The sequence below is a fragment of the Tiliqua scincoides genome, chromosome 8, assembly GCF_035046505.1.
Source record: "Tiliqua scincoides isolate rTilSci1 chromosome 8, rTilSci1.hap2, whole genome shotgun sequence".
NCBI lineage: Eukaryota > Metazoa > Chordata > Lepidosauria > Squamata > Scincidae > Tiliqua > Tiliqua scincoides.
Window position 1 is genome coordinate 3990242 of NC_089828.1, and position 20345 is coordinate 4010586.

A 20345-nucleotide genomic window follows, 5' to 3' on the forward strand; every position below is an offset into this window, starting at 1 on the left:
AGGGGAGGGCCGTGGAACCAGGGTAAACAAAGGCAAATATGTAATGATTTCAGTGACACTTTCTTAGGCTTAGGTTACATTAAACTTTGTGGACTTAGAGGTTGTGCCAAAGGCTAGATAGAAAAGGTGTCTTTGAAGGAGGTCAAAGAGGTGGCATCAGAGGAGGCCATTCCTGGCATAAGGGGTAACAAGGGAAATCCATTCTTAACCCAAATCGAATTTTACCAATCAGTTCCTGCAGCAGTCAGTCCAGGCATCCAATTCCTGCACTTAATGTAAGTCACAGGTTTAATCTCAGACTGGCTCAGCCATAATGGGCAAGTAGGCTTTTCTTTCTCGCAAACAGCGCATGCTTTGCAGGCACTTTGGATTGTGCTGCATCCCACCCTTGCTGCTGTTCCCTGCCACTCACATGCCTCAGGCATCTGTAGTATTGAGGTCGTTGTCCACATTCTTATCCCAATCTCCTTACGTTCTAGTGGTGTCGAACTGGGGAGTGTGTCAGGAAAACTCCCATCCCTGAACATGTTGATGGAGACTGGAGCGTGTGGAGTCAGTGGAGCATGTGCAGCAGGACTTGTGGAACCGGCGTCAGATTCCGACAACGCAAATGTGACAATCCGCCGTAAGTTGATGCATTTCAAGAAAAACGTTAAGTCTGAAGGCGCCTGATGCATCCCTCTTGTGGAAGCTGACCAGTTGGGGTCTGGTTGGCAGCTGGACGAGAGGCTGCTTGGGGACACTGCTGCCTTGAGTTCTGCTGAACTGCCCCTTGCCCCTCCCTGGATGGCCATGCGCAGACCCCGAGTGAAGCTGTACAAGCAGTGTGCTACGGCAGCTGGCTTTTTGGCTGGGCACACCCGGAAGAGCCAACTGTCCAGCAGCTGCAGGAGTATGCGCTTCTTTTGCAGAGTGCCAACTGAGGCCCCATTCAGATCCAGGCTGGAGCTTGCACCAGAGCCATGCGGCCCCAGAAGCTGCAGGAGTGTGCGCTCCCTTGCCGGCTCACTGATGAATGCCACCGTGTGCGCTGAAGCCTGGGGCAACCTCTCAGTCCATGGGAGTCCATTCAAGTGAAGGTGGGAAGCGGCAGTACAAGGAGGCAGGTGGCTGAAAAGCATGGGACCCCTTCTTGGAGCCACAGCAGCTGGAAGGAGGGGGTGGGTCAACAAGGCCTTTTGGTGTCACCCCTCCCCCATGGTGTTACCTAGTGTGGCCCGCACCCACACTCCGCCCTAGTGACACCGCTGATCAGAGGAGCTGGAGTGCAAGAGTGCCTTGGGAATCACAAGGGCTGCTCAAGCAGACAAGAAATGTAGTGTGTTTGAATTGGCCCTGATAATCTCAAATCCATTCAGTGCTTTATTCCTTAACTTCCCAGGTTTTGCGCTGATTTTTCACATTCTTTTGCTCATGTATGTTCTCCTGGCACGTGATCCTGTTTCACTCTCTATATATTCACTTTATATTCCTGTCTGCATCTCTTTTTCTTCTGCAGCTGGTTTATTCACTTCCCAAAAAAAAATGGCTAGGGGATTTTTAAAAAATATTTTGCTGGGAGGGATTTTGTTTTGTTTCTGGTTGTTATTATTATTGTTGTTGTTGGAATTTGTGTTCCTTGCCAGGTCGACACGTGAGCCTGTAGTTTTATCCTAGCATTTTAAAACCCAGCTGCTTTCATTGCTTGAGTTGACTTTTTCCGCGCTATAATTTGCATGGCTGTCTGGGTGCATTACCGAAGACTTGATTGTAAGGTCGGGTGTTGCTAAAAGAGTTGGTCTGTTCTTATTTTAGGGCTTTGCTCTTTCTTTCTTGCATAACACTTGGAGTTGTCTTTAGTTATTGAGAAGTAGGTGGAGTTGGATGGAATGCTGAAAGGAAAAGCACAAGCAAGGTTAGAGTCAGACAGCTCCCCCCCCTCTCTCTCTCTCGTTATCAATGAGGAGCTGAAGGAAAGTGGCTCATTAAGAACCCATCTTATACATTCCGTACTGCTTGACTAATGAAGCTAATTTATTGAGAAAAGCCAGCAAAGATCAAAATGTCCACAGCATCAAACAGTCTTTTGAGAGCCTTTTTCTCCTGGCTCAGAAAAGGAGCTGGTGGGAAAGCTATCAGAAGGTGTTCACAACTCCCTCTGTGTGTGTGTGTATGTGTGTGTGTGTGTTTCTGAGAGAGAGAGAAAAAATAATTAATATTTTTTTTTATTTAAAGCATTTATATCCTGCCTTTTCAAAAACTCAGAGTGGCTTACATCACTTGATAAGTTGATAAATATAACTTGACGTACAAATTCTACGTTCAAACACTATATAAGCCCTAGTTGGCAACCTTCAGTCTCGAAAGACTATGGTATCGTGCTCTGAAGCCCTACTATGGTCTAAAGCAGGGGTGTCCAAACATTTTGGCAGGAGAGCCGCATCATCTCTCTGACACTGTGTCAGGGGCCGGGGGGGGGGGAGAATTAATTTACATTTCAAATTTGAATAAATTTACAGAAATGAATTTATTAGAGATGGAACTTATATGAATGAATGAAGGTCTTGCAAAAGCTCAAGGCCTATAAAAGACCTTGCACAAAGCAAGGCCAGCCTTTCCTTCACTGCCACAGCTGCATCACAGACATGAAACAGCAAGTAGTGGAGGGAGCCCTCGTCCCACAGCTCAGGTGAGAGGTTGAACAGTCGTCCTCATGCTGAGAGTAGTTGCATTGGGCCAGCACGGGCTCCAGCAAGTCTCCAGAGGGCCAGAGGCTCACTGGAGACTGGGGGCTCCCCGAGGGCCTGATTGGGAGCCCCCGAGGGCCGCAGGTGGCCCCCGGGCTGGGGTTTGGGCACCCCTGGTCTAAAGAAATGAATGGTGGTTTCATCCTTCTGCCCCTGAGTAAATAAAAATTCTTAAGTTTCGTGTCCCACTTTAAAATGCCTCCCGTGCATTTGTCTCTGTGTTCCATGCAACAATCCTGTAAGATATTTTTGTCCCCGTTTTGCAGAGACTGCGAATTGCTTAAGGCCCCCTATGCCCATGCAAGATCTCAATCAGGTTGTGGCCAGTAGTGTTCAACTAAAATGCCTTTCCCCCAAATTCGTGATCCGCTCACAGGTGACAATATTGGGAATCATTTAGGGGTTTGGGGGGGATTTGGGAAAATGTGTGGTGAGCAGGAGCACTTCTTCTGGTCACTGCTTGAGGCTAGCAATTTTTTAACCCAGAAGTCTTCTGTAAAAAAAATAGATAAATGAAACAAGGCAAAAAGCACCAGGAGAAGCACCTGCCACCAACCCCTCTTCTTCCTCTTTTAAGAACTATTAAGAACACTTGTGGCTGGTTCACAGCTCAGACATGTAGCCACTGTCCTTCAGTAGCTCTCAGGGGTTTTCTCTTCTTTCTTCCTTGGCATTTCCAGTTTTATCTCTCACTTGACTGCTTTCTCTAACTTAAACACACTCAAACTCTTAAACTCTTTTACTCTTAACTTAAACTCTAAAGATTAAACACACTTTTAAAAAAAGAAAACAGTAGCACAAACGACACTCTGGCCTTAGTGAGCTAGGGCATATCAAAGGCTGCACAGATGGGTCGCAGCTGCAGATGGAATGTCTGATGGAAACTCTTCCTGGCTGCAGAAGATTTGGGGACTGGATGTTTTGGACCTCGTTTAGATAACAAGGAATTAGGTACTGGGAGCTTTAGTGTGATCTTCTCCTCTGTGTAGTTGGCATTTGAGACAGGAAGGAGTTGGCTTTGGCCTTTATCCAGCTGCTTATGTTAACAGGGTAGCTTCTGTATATACTGGGATTGCGTTCCTTGCTATGGAGTCACTTCCAGTGGTAGGATCAGCAGCTGTTTCAGCAGGGCATTGAAATGTTAAGACATGGGGGGGTTGGTGGTGGTGACATGGTAGACAGTAGTCAAACCTGGGAGGAGTCTTAAGAGGGACTGTCCTCTGCTCAGTAGTTAAGCCTGTGCATTATGTACCTAGGATGCCATGTAGAATGTATACCTTTCATGCAGAAGAGACCCAAATTTTATCCCTGGATTTTTGATAGCAGGGATGGAAAGACCCTTCTCCCCCAGGACCCTGGAGCAGTGCTGCTGCTGAGTCAAGACTGAAGCACTGGACCAGAGAATAGCTCAGTGGTAGGGCACCAGCTTTGCATGCAGAAGGTTTCAGGTTCAAAGCCTGGCATCTCCAGTTAAAAGGTCTCCGGTGGTAGGTGTTGGGAAAGACCCCTCTCTGCCTGATATTGGGAGCTGCTGCTGCTGTTCAGAGTAGACAGTACTGGGCTTCTGACTTGAAGGGCTACCATGAGTGCAGAAGTGGATGCATTTGGTGGGGAATGGCTGTTTATAGATAACGAAACCACTTATGATCGGAAAAATACAAGACCCCCACCTGGAAATTATGTCTCTCTGCTAACAGTTGCCTCTGTTTCCTCCATTAACAGTCCTGGGCCTGGGGGCAAAAACTGCCGTGGAGCAAGTGTCGAGCACACAGTTTGTGAAAACTTGCCCTGCCCTAAAGGGGTACCCACTTTCCGAGACCAACAGTGTCAATCTCATGACAGATACACCAACAGGAAGAAAAGTCTTTGGACTGCTGTTGTCTTGGATGGTAAGGTCATTGACTCTCTGTACGCTGGGCTAGCATTCCCCCACCTCCACTCTTCGGTTTCTTTATCAGTCTGAGGTCTGCTAGAAGTTCCTTATGGATATATGGAACTGTCTTCTAAGTCAGACCGCTGGTTGATCTAGCTCAGTATTGTTTACACTGACCTGCAGCTGCTGTCTAGGGCTCCAGGCAGCCCTTGCTAGAGGTGTCAGAGATTGAACCTGGGTCATTCTGAATGCTAAGTAGGTGCTTTGTTACTAACCTAGGGTACGTCCCGCAAATTTTTAATAGTATGATCCTATTCCACCATCCACCCACCCCAGCCCAGTGTGCTGACTTGTATAGAAAGTGAACCCAGGACCTTTCACACCCAAAGTGAGAATCTATGCACTGTGTGGGTAAGTGGGTATTTAGAACAGAATGCTTGCAATGATGTTTAGAATGTTTTGAGTGAATATTGGGATATTAGGGGCTTGGAATTTCATTGTTTATGGCAGCGTTTCTCAAACTGTGGGTCAGGACCCACTTGGTGGGTCATGACCCGATTTGTGGTGGGTCCCGCAGAGCCTCCAATGAAAACATAGGTGATGGATAGATCAGATAACTAATTGCCTCAAGCTCTGAGGCTGTTCAAAAGTGTAATAGCTACTAATTGCCTTGCAAAGTGCTGAGCTCCTGCAGTTTTCAAGCTTGTGTAAATATAGGGAGATGAGTGTTCAAGCTGCTTTTTTCTGGTGTGTTTTTTACCAAGTCTATCAATGACAGGTAGTGGGTCCCAATAGAGCAGGGGTGTCCAAAGTTTTTGGCAGGAGGGCCACATCATCTCTCTGACACTGTGTCATGGGCCAGGGAAGAAAATAATTAATTTATATTTCAAATTTGAATAAATTTACATAAGTTTGCATAAAGGAATATATTAAAGATGAACTTATATGAATGAATGAAGGTCTTGTAATAGCTCAAGGCCTATAAGAGGCCTTGCACAAAACAAGGCTGGCCTTTCCTTTGCTGCTGCTGCTGCATCACAGACATGAAACAGCAAGCAGTGGACGAAGCCCTCATCCCACAGCTCACGCAAGAGGTCAAACAGTCACCCTCATACTGAGAGCAGTTGCATCAGGCCAGTGCAGGCCCCAGCAAGTCTCCAGAGGGCCAGAGGCTCATTGGAAACTGGGGGCTCCCTGAGGGCTCGTTTGGGAGTCCTTGAGGGCCGCAAGTGGACCCAGGGCCGGGGTTTGGGCACCCCTGCGATAGAGTATCATTTTTAAAGGGTTCTGGTGCTAAAAAGTTTGAGAACTACTAGCCTATGGAACACAAAGCAGGAAGGTGGGTTGAGGTTAGATTTTGTGTTGATATAAACAACTGTTACTCATGAATGATCAAGCAACTGCTCTTGCAAATTTATGGTGTTTTTTCCCTCCAGAAAAGCCCTGCGAACTCTATTGCTCCCCAGTTGGGAAGGAGTCACCCGTGTTGGTGTCAGACAAGGTGGTTGATGGCACACCATGTGGGCCTTATGAGAGTGACCTCTGTGTACATGGCAAGTGCCAGGTGGAGTAACCTTTCTTTTGTTATCCTCTCCAAATCAATGTATCATATTTGTTACACTGAGATTCGACAAAGTCTACCTCTTGCATACTTGTAGGCTGTGTAAATTGAATACAGGTATGCCATACCAGGCTGGGGCCCGTAGGGTTGTGAAGGAGTTTGGCAAAGGTATTAGCAAGAGTCCTAGAAGAGGAACAAGATCACAGAGAGATCAGAAAGGAGCTAAGAAGGTTCTGGCGAGATACAAGGTATCCAAGTGTAATAAACTAGAATTGTTCCCATCTACCTAATTAAGTGCCATTAACAAATTTTGGAATAGGCCCACTTTCCTTTTCCTGGGAACATTCCTCTTTGCCAATAGCTGAGACAGCAATATCTCTCTTAGAAATATTCCTCATCAGCCGTGGACAGTAAATCAGGCCCCTGTGCGATGGTGCAGTCTCGATCTTCCAACAAGCAAGAGCCTGCTCTCCCTGCCAAGTGAGATTCTTTACAAGCCCCTAAGCTCAGGAGATACCTCGTGAAAAGCAAGTTGGTCTTTAAAGTTGGGAGCAGCAGCTGTAAACTTCACGTAGAGGCAATGACAGCTGCAGGATGGCTGCATTTGCATCTGGGACAGTTGGCTCAAGACAAGAAGATTTTAAGAGGCTCATGAATAAGTCAGTAATGGAAGTGCTGTGGATGTTGCCTATTCATGAGGAGCCACATGACAATGCATTCAATTGCACCTCGCCTAGTTGAAATGTTGATAGGCTATAGGTTTTTGTAGAGAAATTAAGACAGTTTGAACATATGGAGCTGCCTTGAAGCAGATCATTGGTCCATCTAGGACAGTATAGTTCCTTCTGATTGGAAGCAGTTCTCCAGGTTTTCAGCCAGGGTTCTTTCCCAGTCCTCCCTGGAAATCTTGCCAGGGATTGAATTATGCATGGGAAGGATAAAGTGAATAGAGAGAGATGCTCTTTATACTCTCACATAACACCAGAACCAGGGGATATCCACGAAAATTGAGTGTTGGGAGAGTTAGGACAGACAAAAGAAAATATTTCTTTACTCAGTGTGTGGTTGGTCTGTGGAACTCCTTGCCACAGGATGTGGTGACGGCATCTGGCCTGGATGCCTTTAAAAGGGGATTGGACAAATTACTGGAGGAAAAATCCATTACGGGTTACAAGCCATGATGTGTATGTGCAACCTCCTGATTTTAGAATTGGGCTATGTCAGATGCAAGGGAGGGCACCAGGATGCAGGTCTCTTGTTATCAGGTGTGTTCCCTGGGGCATTTGGTGGGCCACTGTGAGATACAGGAAGCTGGACTAGATGGGTTTATGGCCTGATCCAGTGGGGCTGTTCTTATGTTCTTAACCTAGGACCTTCTGCATGCAAAGCTGGTGCTCTGTCACTGGAACTATGGCCCTTCTAACTGGAAATCACTGTGTGAACGCTCATACTGCTTTACCTCTGAGGCAAAAGGGTTGAAATCAAAAACCTGCAAGACCTGCAAAGTTTGCATCCCTCCTTTTGTGCCATAGGCCTTCAGGTGAATAGAAACAATAAAATAATATGCAACAATTAAAAACATTGAACTAAAACAATGAACTTCAAAGCAGCACTAAGTCCAGCAGAGAGAGGAAAAGCTCAGCTGAGCAACTAATGGAGAGCAAGTCCCTCCATACTTGGTGAGTTCAAAATGCCCTTTTAGGCAATTCAGTTATACTGGAAAATCAGCAATCAAGTGGCAGAATGAACTTTCAAATTTCTTCCAGTGCAATTTCATTCTGCCACTCAGGCTGCAATCCTAATGACACTTTCCTGAAAGTAAGCCCCATTGAACAAAATAGGACTTACTTCTGAGTAGACATTGTTAGGATTGTGCCCTCCCCCGGGTAATCCCCCACTTTGCTTCAGACTGTAGGGGAATCCAGAGCAAAACTTGTGATGAAGAACTTGACCTATGGGAGGAGATGAACCTTTAGGTACTGCAGATCTAGGATGTTTAGAGTTTCAAAGGTCAGCACATTGAACTGGGCCTGGAAACCAACTGAGAACCACTGGAGTTGTTTCAGAAAAGATGTGTTTACACTATGGAAATGATAACCCCCAGGGCAGACCTCTTTCAGCTCCCTCACAAAAAGTACGTATTACCTATTTTGAGCAATAGGCAAGCTGTCAGAATGACTTCAAGCACCTGTGAATGGCCAGGATCTAAAGAACTGTACAACCAGCTCAGTATGCTCAAGAAGGTTGTTGACTTCTTTTTAACAAATGGAAAAGTGTTCACCCCCACTTTTTATGCCTCATGGAAAATGGCTTTTTGATACTTAGAGGAGTTTAAAAAACAGTTTTGTGTTATGGTTCAATGGAATAAAAAATGAAAAACCTCTCTGGGGATGCATACACTCTTGGACTCTCCAAACAGCACTTTGAATCCCACCCAGTGTTAGTAATTTTGCTTTTCTAATTTTCAAGGCATTACGAGCTTTAGAAACAGAGAAAGCCTTATAGATTACCTTCTTCCATCAAGCTGTCACTCTATTTTAAAAACACATAAATATGGTTTTGTTTTTAAAGCAATCTTTTTTGTAGTGAAAGGACACAAATGACATATGCTTATTTCACAAGAAGTAAGCATTTTGCCGACACCATTGCCTGGTGCAATGGAGAAATTAATACAGTCCTCTTTAATACAGGTTGGGCATCCCTTATCCGAAATACTTGGGACCAGAAGTATTTTGGATACAGAATTTTTCTGTATGTCAGAATACTTGCATATACACAATGAGAGATCTTGGGGATGGGACTCAAGTCTATACACAGAATTCATGCATGTTTCATATACGCCTTATATACATAGCCTGAATATAATTGTATACAATACTTTTAATAATTTTGTGCTTGAAAGTTTGTACATGAAACACAGCTTGTGATTTTATTTCTTTAGGCAAAAAAGTAAAAAAAAAAAAGTCACGTTGTTGCTCAAAAAAGTTCTGTATTTCAGAATACTCTATATTTTGACATTCCAGATAAGGGATGCCCAACCTGTAGTAAACTGATGAACCCATAAAGGAAGCAAGGCAGATGTAGGTATCTTCTTTGCATTTTTCTGAATGGGGTCCTATTTGCCCCTGTGAATGATCTTCTTTACATCATCCATTGAAATATTGGATTTTGTGTCTACCTTGATTTCGCAGATTCAAATGTCCAAGCACCTCAATTAGAATTGTCACTGAATTTCTCTGGAAACAAAATCTTCAGTAAATCTGAAGGCTGGTATTTTCTCAGGCAAAACCTCTGAGGGACTCTAAGGAAGGCAAAAGAGTTTTGAGAAAGCTAGAAAAGGATAGTATCTATCAGGCAACATGGATAAGCCCCAGGATTAGAATTGCTACTGAATTTCACCTAAGCAAAATAATGGGGAGAACCAGAATTCTGTGCTCAGGGGAAACATCAAGGTATTTTAAGGTTGCTACCTCCATAATCCTAAATTGCAAGCTGGTCATGATACAGATAAGAGTTGTACAGTGTTTTTTTTTGCTGGGTTAATTACATTTCACAAGCAGGGAGCTGCCACAGTCAGAAGGAAAAATAGCAGCTGTCCTGAGCTGTTGGTTGTGTGAATTGGCTTTCCTTGACTATTGGATACGAGTATGAACAAGTGTTGGCAATACTGAGGAATCTGCTATACTGGCATGACCTTAGCATGATTAATTTGCAGAATGAAACTGAACAGCCTCAATATTTACATTCAATCTGCTAAGGCATTTGGGGTGGTTTAGCATATGGGAAGCATTACAGGGTTCTGTGAACGTGGATTGCCATTTCTGACGTGAGGCGAATGTGCAGAATGGTAATCCATAATTGTGCTGGCAAAGCAACACCCAAACACATGTGCAGGCCATGTCAACTGGTGTTCGGCAGAGATATTCAAAAGCCACGTTAAAAGCCTCCTTTAAAACTACCCAGTCAGTATAATATTCATCTTGTGTGCCAAGATATGTGGCACGGAAGGGAGAGGCCATTTCCACCCAGTGAGTATTTTCAAAGTTATTAAAAAGGAATGAGGTGGATGGTTCGGTAGGGGTGGCATCCATGCCATTTAGTGAGGCAAGACTACTTGCAAATTCAGAGGCAGAGGAGAATTTATCGAAGAGAGTGATGACTTTAAGCATATGAGGTCCATCAAACATTGGTAAGAGGCTCAAGGCAGACAGGAGGACTCTTCTGAGTTTGTGAAAAGTATACCCTGGAGTATACTGAGGGTATACTCACTGAGTATACCCTCACTGAGCCAAGCCTCTCACTGCTGTTTGTCACGTTGCTTTGCTGGTCTTATTGCCAGTGGACACCATCTCAAGAACCACTGATGGTATGAGTACCACTGGTTGAGAAACAGTGGGATACAGGTATCTTGTTGCCTTGAGGCTCCCCGAGGCATCTGGTGGGGCACTCTGAGATACAAGAAGCTGGACTAGATGAACCTTTAGCGTGCTCCAGCAGGGCTCTGCTTATGTTCTTTTGCTGAGTCAGATCATTGGTCCATGTCCTCCAATAGTGTCTGCTTGCATGACAGTAACTCTCTAGGATCTGAGACAGGGTCTTTCCCATCACCTGCTACTGGTTTTAACTAAAGAGGCCGGGGATTGAACCTGCAACTTTCTGCATACAAAACCGGTACTCTCCCAGTGAGTTAGGTCCCACCTCTACAAAACTTGTAACCCACCAAGTGGAACACAGTCCACCAGCTACATGTCATGACTTGCTCGACAAGCACCCTGTTCTTCTAATCTCAGGCACTCTGCTTCAGTAGGAGTTTTATGAACTCCCTAGTGGCTCACCATCTACGATCAGTGAGCCCAGTGGGGCTTACTCCCAGGTAAGTGTGCATAAAGTTGCACCTGGGCAGCCTAGTCCTGCCAAAATTCTCTGCTAGTGGAACATGCGTTTTACCAGCGGAACCAGGAGGTTCCAGGCAGAGGGAAAAGCGCATTCTGCTGATATTTTGGAATATGCGCATAGACAGTATTTTCTTTGCAGTGGGTGGGGGGGATAGGAAGAAGGGGGGCACACTGAATGCTAGTACATATTCCATGGACCAGATGTTTTTTCTCTCTTATAAAATAGTACTAAATTGCACCAGCCTAAGACTCAGAGCCAAGAAAGTTTTTCATATTTTTCAATTCCTATATGGCCCAAAATGGCCCCAGTTTCCCCACCGCCACCACCAAAATCTTCTTTCCAGGGATATTCCGAAATGAGGGCAGGGGTGCTTTCTGGAGTTTTTCATAGCTCTGACCACCTGGTGGCCACACCATTTTGGTTTTCCCCAGTGCTCCATTGCAAGGTGTGTTTAAGGAAAAACTTGGTAGCCATTGGTAAAAAACATTTGGGGTGCCATTTTTACCCCCAAATGACTTCTGAGTCAGAATATTATGAGAAAATCAAAATGCTCCCCACCAGACAGTGTCCTGGGGAGCTCTGATAATTTCCCCATCCTGTAAATCATGCATACACCCCAAAAAAGAAGAGAGGTAGTTTCCCCTCTTCTTTTGCCCCCAAGCCTCCTTCCCCAAATTCAGGCAGGGCTTTAAGCCCATGCTACTCCTGTGTTCCTGACTAGAAGGACTTGTGACTCACAAAACTGAACACAGTCTACTAGAGGCCTAACATAGCACCTGTATCACAACTTGTGGGGAGGGTTTCATTGAACGTTTGGAAAGTCACAATACATGATTAATTACCCTGTGTTCGGTTACATGCATTTCAGATTGTTGGCTTCTGTTGTGTCCTTGTCCAAGTTTAAAACTGCGTTTTCACACATGACAGCTGCAGGCATTTATCAGAACTGGAAAGTTTGTTAGTTGAGACAAGATTTGTGTCCTTATTACAGGACAAAGTATGGTGTGTGGCCTCTAACAGGTTGAAGGAAACTTGATTAGAGTTTGCATGTATTCATCCCTGTAGCGGTAATCTGAGTGTCCTGATTGGAAACAGTTTTCCTTGGCACGCCATTACTGACAAAGTGTTGGAGCATTTCCTGCAGGGCCTGGTTTGGTTTACGCCTAATTGAAAGTCAAAAGCTGTAAAGCAACTCTATATTTTTTCAATTTCTTGGCTGTTCTCTCCAAGCATGCAAAGAAGCCTGTTGGGCACAATTCCCCAAGAGATCTTAATGAATTCTCATATGTGGAAGGAGGACACGTCTGGTGTCCAGGTGCCCTTCATGTAGTTGGTCATGGCCATTCTTGCGATCCCAGGCAGGGAACAAAAGAAGGAAGTTTATCAAATTCCTGGTGGACTGCAGGACATGGCTGGTGGGCTGAATTTGACTCCCCCCCCCCATCTTGAGTGTACCAGCACAGTATTCACAGATATCAAGAACAGAGTGGCAGATAACGAAAGTAGGTGGCAATTCTGCCCCTCGCGGATAAGTGAATTCACAGGTAGCAAATTTGCCTATAAAGAGAATTGATTGTATGTTTGCCCTTCCCAGTACCCTCTCCGACTTCCAGTGTTGTTCTCTTAAAGCTGCAATAACCAATCCAAATGAGTGTTGCCCTCCTCCTTTAGAAACCCGTTTTCTGTCAATATAATGACTGTATATACAATGACTTATTTTTCTGTCAATGTAATATAATGTCTCATACTTTATATTAGAAAATTGGCTGCGATGGGATCATTGGTTCTTCTGCTAAAGAGGATCGCTGTGGTGTATGCAGTGGAGATGGCAAAACCTGTAAAGTGGTGAAAGGAGACTTCAACCATACTAAAGGGATGGGTGAGTAGCACAGAGCAACAATAGCTGCCTATCATATGAAAACAAGAAGGTTTTTGCTTGCGGGGGGGGGGGCAAGGCATGTGACTTGTTTTGGATGCAAAGTTAAGGAACACATCAAGAGATGCAATGCTCACTTTGAAGGACGTGTGGTTTGAAACAGCTCAAAATTCAATGCTTGATTCAAATCCCACACCAGCCCATCAGATCTTGTTCTACTTTTTCAGATCTCAGTGGGGATCTCAAAGCCACAGGTCCCTTGATTGGGAATGATCTTGACCTGCCAGCCATGATTGTTCCATGCTTGCTGTCTTATTGATTTTTTGAGTGCGGATATCCTCTCCAAAGTACATTCACATCCAGAACAAAGATGGCTGATGGACAGGGCATTCTGTGAAATGCCATTTTGAATAACCTTACCACTGTCATACAAATCTTTGGTATTTATTCAGCTTTGCAACCCTCAATATTTCATAGATTAATGGTGCAGTCCTAACCAACTTTCCAGCACTGACTGAGCCACAATGCAGCGCCCAAGGTAAGATAGGAAACATGCCCTTACCTTGAGGAGGCCTCCTTGACTGCCTCCCCACTGCAGGATGCAATGCATGCCACATTGTCAGTGCTGGAAAGTTGGTTAGGATTCCACTCTAATTTGAGTGACCGTAACTTTGCTTGAACTTTGCTTGCATTAAACCAATCTTGGTTAGAGGTTTCAAAATGACCATTTTCTTGTGGAAATCTTGTACATTTCCAGGAAGCTCATATGGGGTTGTAGCATTTATCATGATACTGTGTACTGCATGAAGCTTCATCAGAAATAATTACAGAAAGATTTATAGGCATAGAGAATGGTTGTGGCCCGATAGTGGAAAAATAAACAATCACCAGTTGCAGAATGGCTATAGAGTTTGGAATGCTATAGAAATGCATTTTTTTTTCAGTACCAAGTAGACTCTTTTTTTCTTCAGCTACAGGAAGGGAGACCAGCAGAAGACAAGTTTGTAGAGTGAAGGGCCTGCTTTATTATGTACTAGCAACATAGCCAACTGTTGTAAGGTTGGGCATCTCTGCATACTACAAGAACTGCTTGGAGTGGAGGAGTGGTTCATTGCCTCTTCCTGTGGGTCTTCTCTCAGTAAGGGCTGGGCCACTGATTGTTAGGGTAGAGGTAAAGGGACATAACTGGGAAAGAGGTTACAACTTCCTCTCTAGTGATCCCAGACATTTAATATCAAATTTGTGTCTATTTGCATAGCCCCTCCCCTTTCATCTTTATTTCCATTCTGGGTTCTCTTTCTTGGTCACATTAGAGTGTGACAGAATGCTCAGAATGTCCCTGTCTAAATGAGAACCCCAACAAGACACAGGGCCTCTTTGTTATAGCACCTTATCTCTGAAATTCCCTCTCTTGGTGCATCAGTTCCACTCCCTCTCTGATTTTGTTTATTCTGAAAAGACTTTTTTTCCCCCCCTCTCCAGTTTTTAATGGAGTTTGATATGTACGCCTTCATCACATTTTTTAAACTGCTTTTTCCCATTAAATTTGTATTGCTGGTTTCTATGTTACTGTTAGCCACCAGGAGAATCCTTGCAATATGAGAGATGGTGCAGTGTGGCCCTCATTATCCATTCCTGGAACCTCCGTGGATACCAAAATCCATGGATGTTGGAATCCGCTGATTTCGAGGGGAGAACAAGCACTCCAAACCCATCCAAAGCTGTGCTCTGGTAGGATCTGGAGCCCCTTCTGAGCTCCGGATCCTTGAACCCAATATCCGGGTCCTTGCATGCAATATCAGGAAAATGTAACTGAACCATATTTTCTTTTGAAATCTGTGTAACAACCTTACACTGGGCTTCATCCACTACAGGATGCGATGCTGTGTCTCTCACTACTCCTCACTATCTGCAGATAAATATTCTCAATGAAACTAAACCCATGCCAATTCCTTTCTGTTTCTCAGTATCCCATAGTCAATGTAAGAAGGTGTCTACGTGTGTGATGGCAAAGGCAAAGGCAGTCCCCAAGTGTTTCTCGTGTAAGATGCCTGGTTGCTCTTTATGGTGTTCTGGGGTAGAGGCTATTTGGTGTTGGGTCTCTCTTCATCTCCTCTGCTTGGTTCAGAATCGAAAACATCATTTTGTGCGCGTGTGTGTTTTTTTCAAGCCATGGATAAATTTGAAAGCCTTTTGCTATGCACCGAGTCTTGTGAGAATTGCATACAAGACTATGCAAGCCCTTCCTTATAAGGACTTTTGAACTGTTTTTTAAGAAAATCATATGTGAAAAACTAATTGTGCAAGTTCTTTGCCTTGGTCCTTTCAAAGGAATTCTAATTTTTATCATTTTTGGACCTAGTGACCTGTGGCTGCTGGCTTGTGACTTTCTCTTGAGCAGGTGTGCCACTGTGTAGTCTTAACTGAAGCCTGAGCAAATCCACTCTTAGCAAATGTGTAGTTTTTCTGTGTGTGGATCAGCCTGCTGCAGAGTCTGAAAGCTTATACAGTGGCCAACAGAGAATGGGGTGTGGAAACTTAGTTCTGTTAACGTTAGATGTTGTAGGATCCCTGTTTTGTCCCAATGTGAGCAGGTTGCAAGAAACAGCATATACAGCAGAGTACTTTCAAGCAGCAGTTATATTTTGAGCAAAGGATATCACAAGCAGAGTAGTCAATAAACAGTCCCGGTCAGCACGAAGATCAGTCAGTCCAATGATAACAAATCCCAATCAGTTTTCCATAATACAAAGTCAAGGTCCAGTCCACGGTCAGTAATCACACATATACATACAAATATCCAGCCTCCACAGTCACTGGCAGCAGTTTCTCTGGTATCTCCAACTACACCCCTACTACTGCACTGGAGGTTCAGCATACTAACCCTTAAGTAGTTAGATCAGCCAATCATTGCAGGCTTGGTAACACCCAGGGTGTGTCTGTCACAGGTGCTTGTTGATTTTGCTAACTCAGCAGCCTGCACCTGCCCCTGGACCAATTCGTCAGCTGTGTTTCTGTTTCACTCAGAACCCAGAGCTAACAAGTTCAAGGATACACCCAGTTTTGTTTTTTTCCTACATGTCTACCAATTGGGTTAAAAAAATTATTAATGCTATAATTATTGCAAATATTTCTCTACCACTTTTCAACAAAAAAATTGCTCATAGCTTGGATGTCGATGGAATTATTGCTTTGTGTCTCATATCCTAGTAAAACTGCATCATTCTTGGCAGGGAAGGAAAAGCCATCCCATAAATTGAGTGATTGCTAGATTAATTTGCACTGCTCCACCGATATAAACTATAGAATATATTCTATATTAGGGTATATTATTTGGTATATTATAGATTTTTGTACTCAGAAAGTACAGGTTGTAGCCCCCAAGAAATTTAGAATCTAAGTGCTTATCAAAGCCTTAGTATCTTTCTAATCCAGACAGCAAAATTTTATAAGGCATGTAAATTTTTTTCAAACAGTGGATTATAAACCTGTTTCTTGACCACTTCAAACAGTAGGCGAGAGTTCACATGATTGGATGCTTTCCCCACACACACGTATTGATGTTCCTGCACATAGAAAACTAGCATGTCAGGAAGAATGTTCTCTTGACCTGCTACTTTTCTATATTCAGGAACTCGTAATTTTTTTGTGTTTAGAAAAACAATCAGTTATGAGTGTCTCTGCCTGCAGCCTGAAATTGTGCAGTTAAAAAAAAAAAAAAAAGGCTTACCATCTTGTTTGTGGTCTGGGAAAGACTCCAAGAGTGTGGAACTCCTTGCCACAGGATGTGGTGATGGCGTCTGGCCTGGACACCTTTAAATGGGGATTGGACAAGTTTCTGGAGGAAAAATCCATTATGGGTTACAAGCCATGATGTGTATGTGCAACCTCCTGATTTTAGAAATGGGCTATGTCAGAATGCCAGTGCAAGGGAGGGCACCAGGATGAGGTCTCTTGTTACCTGGTATGCTCCCTGGGGCATTTGGTGGGCCGCTGTGAGATACAGGAAGCTGGACTAGATGGGCCTATGGCCTGATCCAGTGGGGCTGTTCTTATGTTCTTAGAAGTGGCTATGTCAGAAGTGGCACTGTCTGGCATTGGAGTCCATTTATGCAGCTTGGAAGGAGAGAAAAATGCACAGATCAAAAATTATAGATGAAAGTACTGCAGAGTTAGGAGACTGATCAATGAAGAAAATGCATGAGAATATGAAAATTCATTTGAAGAATGGATGATGCAGGACCAGCATCAGTCCATCAAATGTTTCTAAACAACCAGCCAGAGCCCTAGCTGATGGCTTTGAAATCTATCCATGGCTTCATGATGCGGCCCTTTCCTTTCCAGACCCGTAGTCCCATGGCTAGAAGTGAATAGGGATTAGCTATTCCCTGCAGGAACGGAAATTGCCAGAGAAGGGGAACCATGAAACTTCTCTTCATTCTTAAAAAAGGAAAAGAGTAAATAGAAAAATGCCAACATTTTAAAGCATCCTGGGTGATAATGTACCTTCTGCTGAGACTTGGACATGGAGAAATTACACAACTGAGAGGAATGTCGGTAAAATGCAGACTTTCTCCTAAATTTGACCAAAATCTAACAGCAGCTGTTAAGGAATGAATAGTTCAGCTTCTGACTGCTCTTTTTTGGTCTCAGTCCTGCCCTAATGATTAGGTGAGTTTCCAGAGTCAACATCGCAGCTGGCACTCAGAAACAATAAAAACATCAAAAACTAAGCATGCCATGGAGAAGATAAGATGCCTTCGTCCAGGGTACACCCAGGGCTGTGTGTATTGTACTTTCAGGTTTAGTATTCAATATCCTTAAAAAAAATCCCTTCATTTAAAAACAAAAAGTATGTTTCCAGCTGTTGTGGCTATGGAGATGACAGCATGGGCCATACCTGGTGAAGCCAGAGAGTGAATTGAGTAAAATTCCTTGTGGATGGGGATGGAGCCTACGCTTTCCTTGGCCCAGGGTTCATGGAGGTTTCATGGAGGATTCGTGCAGGATTCATGGAGGTTTTAGAGGCAAGCTGCCTCCAATTGCCCGAGGCAGGGGAGGGCACCAGGACACAGGTTGTGTCTTGTGTGCTCCCTGGGGCATTTGGTGGGCCGCTGTGAGATACAGGAAGCTGGACTAGATGGGCCTATGGCCTGAACCAGTGGGGCTGTTCTTATGTTCTTAACTACAATTCCTGCACTTGCTCCCGGCGTGGAAGGGATTGTCACTCCCGGATTGGCCTTTTCAGCCACACTAGACGCTGTGCCAGAACCACCTTTCAGAGCACGATACCATAGTCTTTCGAGACTGAAGGTTGCCAATACACCATAATACAATTCCCAGAAAGCCTTGCAGGTCTCTTGTTGTCTGGTGTGCTCCCTGGGGCATTTGGTGGGCTGCTGTGAGATCCAGGAAGCTGGACTAGATGGGCCTATGGCCTGCTCCAGTGGGGCTGTTCTTATGTTGTTAAACTACAATTCCCAGGAAGCCTTGCAGGTCTCTTGTTATCTGGTGTGCTACCTGGGGCATTTGGTGGGCCGTTGTGAGATACAGGAAGCTGGACTAGATGGGCCCTTGCCCTGATCCAGCGGGGCTCTTCTTATGTTCTTATGAGGCAGGATTATTTTTTTAATGTAAGAGGAATTTATTTGACCCACCCCCTTTACCAGCTGAGCACCACCAGAGCCCAGACACTCAATGGAAATGTTTCACCCAGAGCATCATTCTATTTGTGGAATTTGCTGCCACAAGATGGGCCGCTAACCATTTACCACTGGTGGCCACTAACCTATATGACCATAAAAGGGGATTCGGTGCGTTCATGGAGGAGAAGCTTATCAGTAGCTTCTGGTCTTAACGGATGTATTCGGCCTACAAGTTCAGGGGCAGTGTGCCTCTGAATACTAGTTACTGAGAAGCAGTAGCAGAAGAGGACTGTTTGCCTATGTATCCTGCTTGTGGGCTTTTTAGAGGTATAGGGTGCTGGGCTGTTAGCAGGACTCTAACAGCAGTCCTAGCAGGACTCTTCTTGCATTCTTACTCCAGCCATCATAAAAATACCAGTGTTCCCCCTGGTCAAATGGCATGCAGTTGCTGGTTTCAGGACCTGGGAACAACACCCATATGACTCCCTCATCTCAGTCTGTGCTTCTTCCATGTCCCTTGTCTCTCTAGTGACCTAATCAGTAGCCCTGTTCACACATTAATAATATTCTGTCTGCGTACGTGACCGTTGACCTGACAGCGCCACAGTTATGTCTCACGTTTCCCTGCAGTACTTGCAATCTGTACATTACTCTTTCTAGGGGTCCCCATGTTGACTTCCAAAGGAATGCATGTACAGTCAATCACATGAAAATGCATGTACGGACACCTGTGCGTGTATACAATGTAATGTGTGAACAGCACTGCTGGGGATCCCCTTGCAGCTGGGCAAAGACACTGCAGAGAGGTTTGCTGTGCTGGAGGTTTCTCTCTCTCTCTTACCCCAAGCTCTGCAAATCCGACATTGATGCAAAAGGCTATGATCTCCATGGCTTATGAACTGGAGGTTGCAGTTTTTGCTGTTCTGCCCAGCTTGCGACATACTATCCTGTGGAAGAGAACTGGATTTTTGCCAAGCTTGTTAGCACTTATAGCCATGGCTGAACATCTGTTTCACTCCAGAGATCACCTTCTAGTAAGATCCATACCAGCTCTTTAGTAGTCCAGATTCCACACTGAAAATCATACTAACATCTGTTCTCACTGTCTGGGGAAAATAACTTTGCTTAGTAACAGGAACTCCTCAACAAGCTTGCTTTTCTTCTTCTCTTGGTTCTTTCTAGACTTTTCAGGGGAGATTGTACCCCTCTACATATTAATCTTCATGGTGACAAAAGTCTCTCTCTCTCTCTCTCTCTCTCTCTCTCTCTCTCTCTCTCTCTCTCTCTCTGTTCAGGTATCTCCTGTAATTTGAGTTCCACCATGTAATTTGCATGCAGGATTCTCTTCAATCACAGTTTTGCATTCCTGAGGCATTGATGTAACACAGGCTATCCAGAAAGACAGTGGCATGCCAGAAAGAGAGAGTTGCTCTGGAGATGGAGTTCACTTGTGTAAAATACTTGTGTCAATTACTAAATAACTAAGTGCTCCTACAAGAATTTTGAACTATCAGCTTTACAACAAACACTCTCTTGAATTAATCAATGACAGAATTGAACAATACCTTGTTGTGGCAAAAATCTTTTTAAAAAAACACCCTCTTTCACTGTCAAAACCAAATTTTTGCATCCTAAAAGACTTAATCCTATTGAAAATCTGGAGCATTGCAATCTCAGCAACAGGACTCTTTCCAGCCATAATAACTGAGGCATGTCAATCTTTCTGGTGGGGCGACTGCAGTTACAAACTGTTAAAGGAATTGTGACT

General features: G+C 44.3%; 1 protein-coding gene across 1 annotated transcript in view; it reads left to right on the plus strand.

Moving 5' to 3' along the window:
- Positions 1-20345, plus strand: part of ADAMTS17 (ADAM metallopeptidase with thrombospondin type 1 motif 17) — a 141922-nt gene that overhangs the window by 81577 nt on the left and 40000 nt on the right. Inside the window, exons 10-13 of the mRNA XM_066636237.1 lie at positions 480-625; positions 4449-4615; positions 6036-6163; positions 12815-12935. Of these exons, the coding sequence (XP_066492334.1) occupies positions 480-625; positions 4449-4615; positions 6036-6163; positions 12815-12935 (562 nt within the window). The remainder of the gene's footprint in view (positions 1-479; positions 626-4448; positions 4616-6035; positions 6164-12814; positions 12936-20345) is intronic.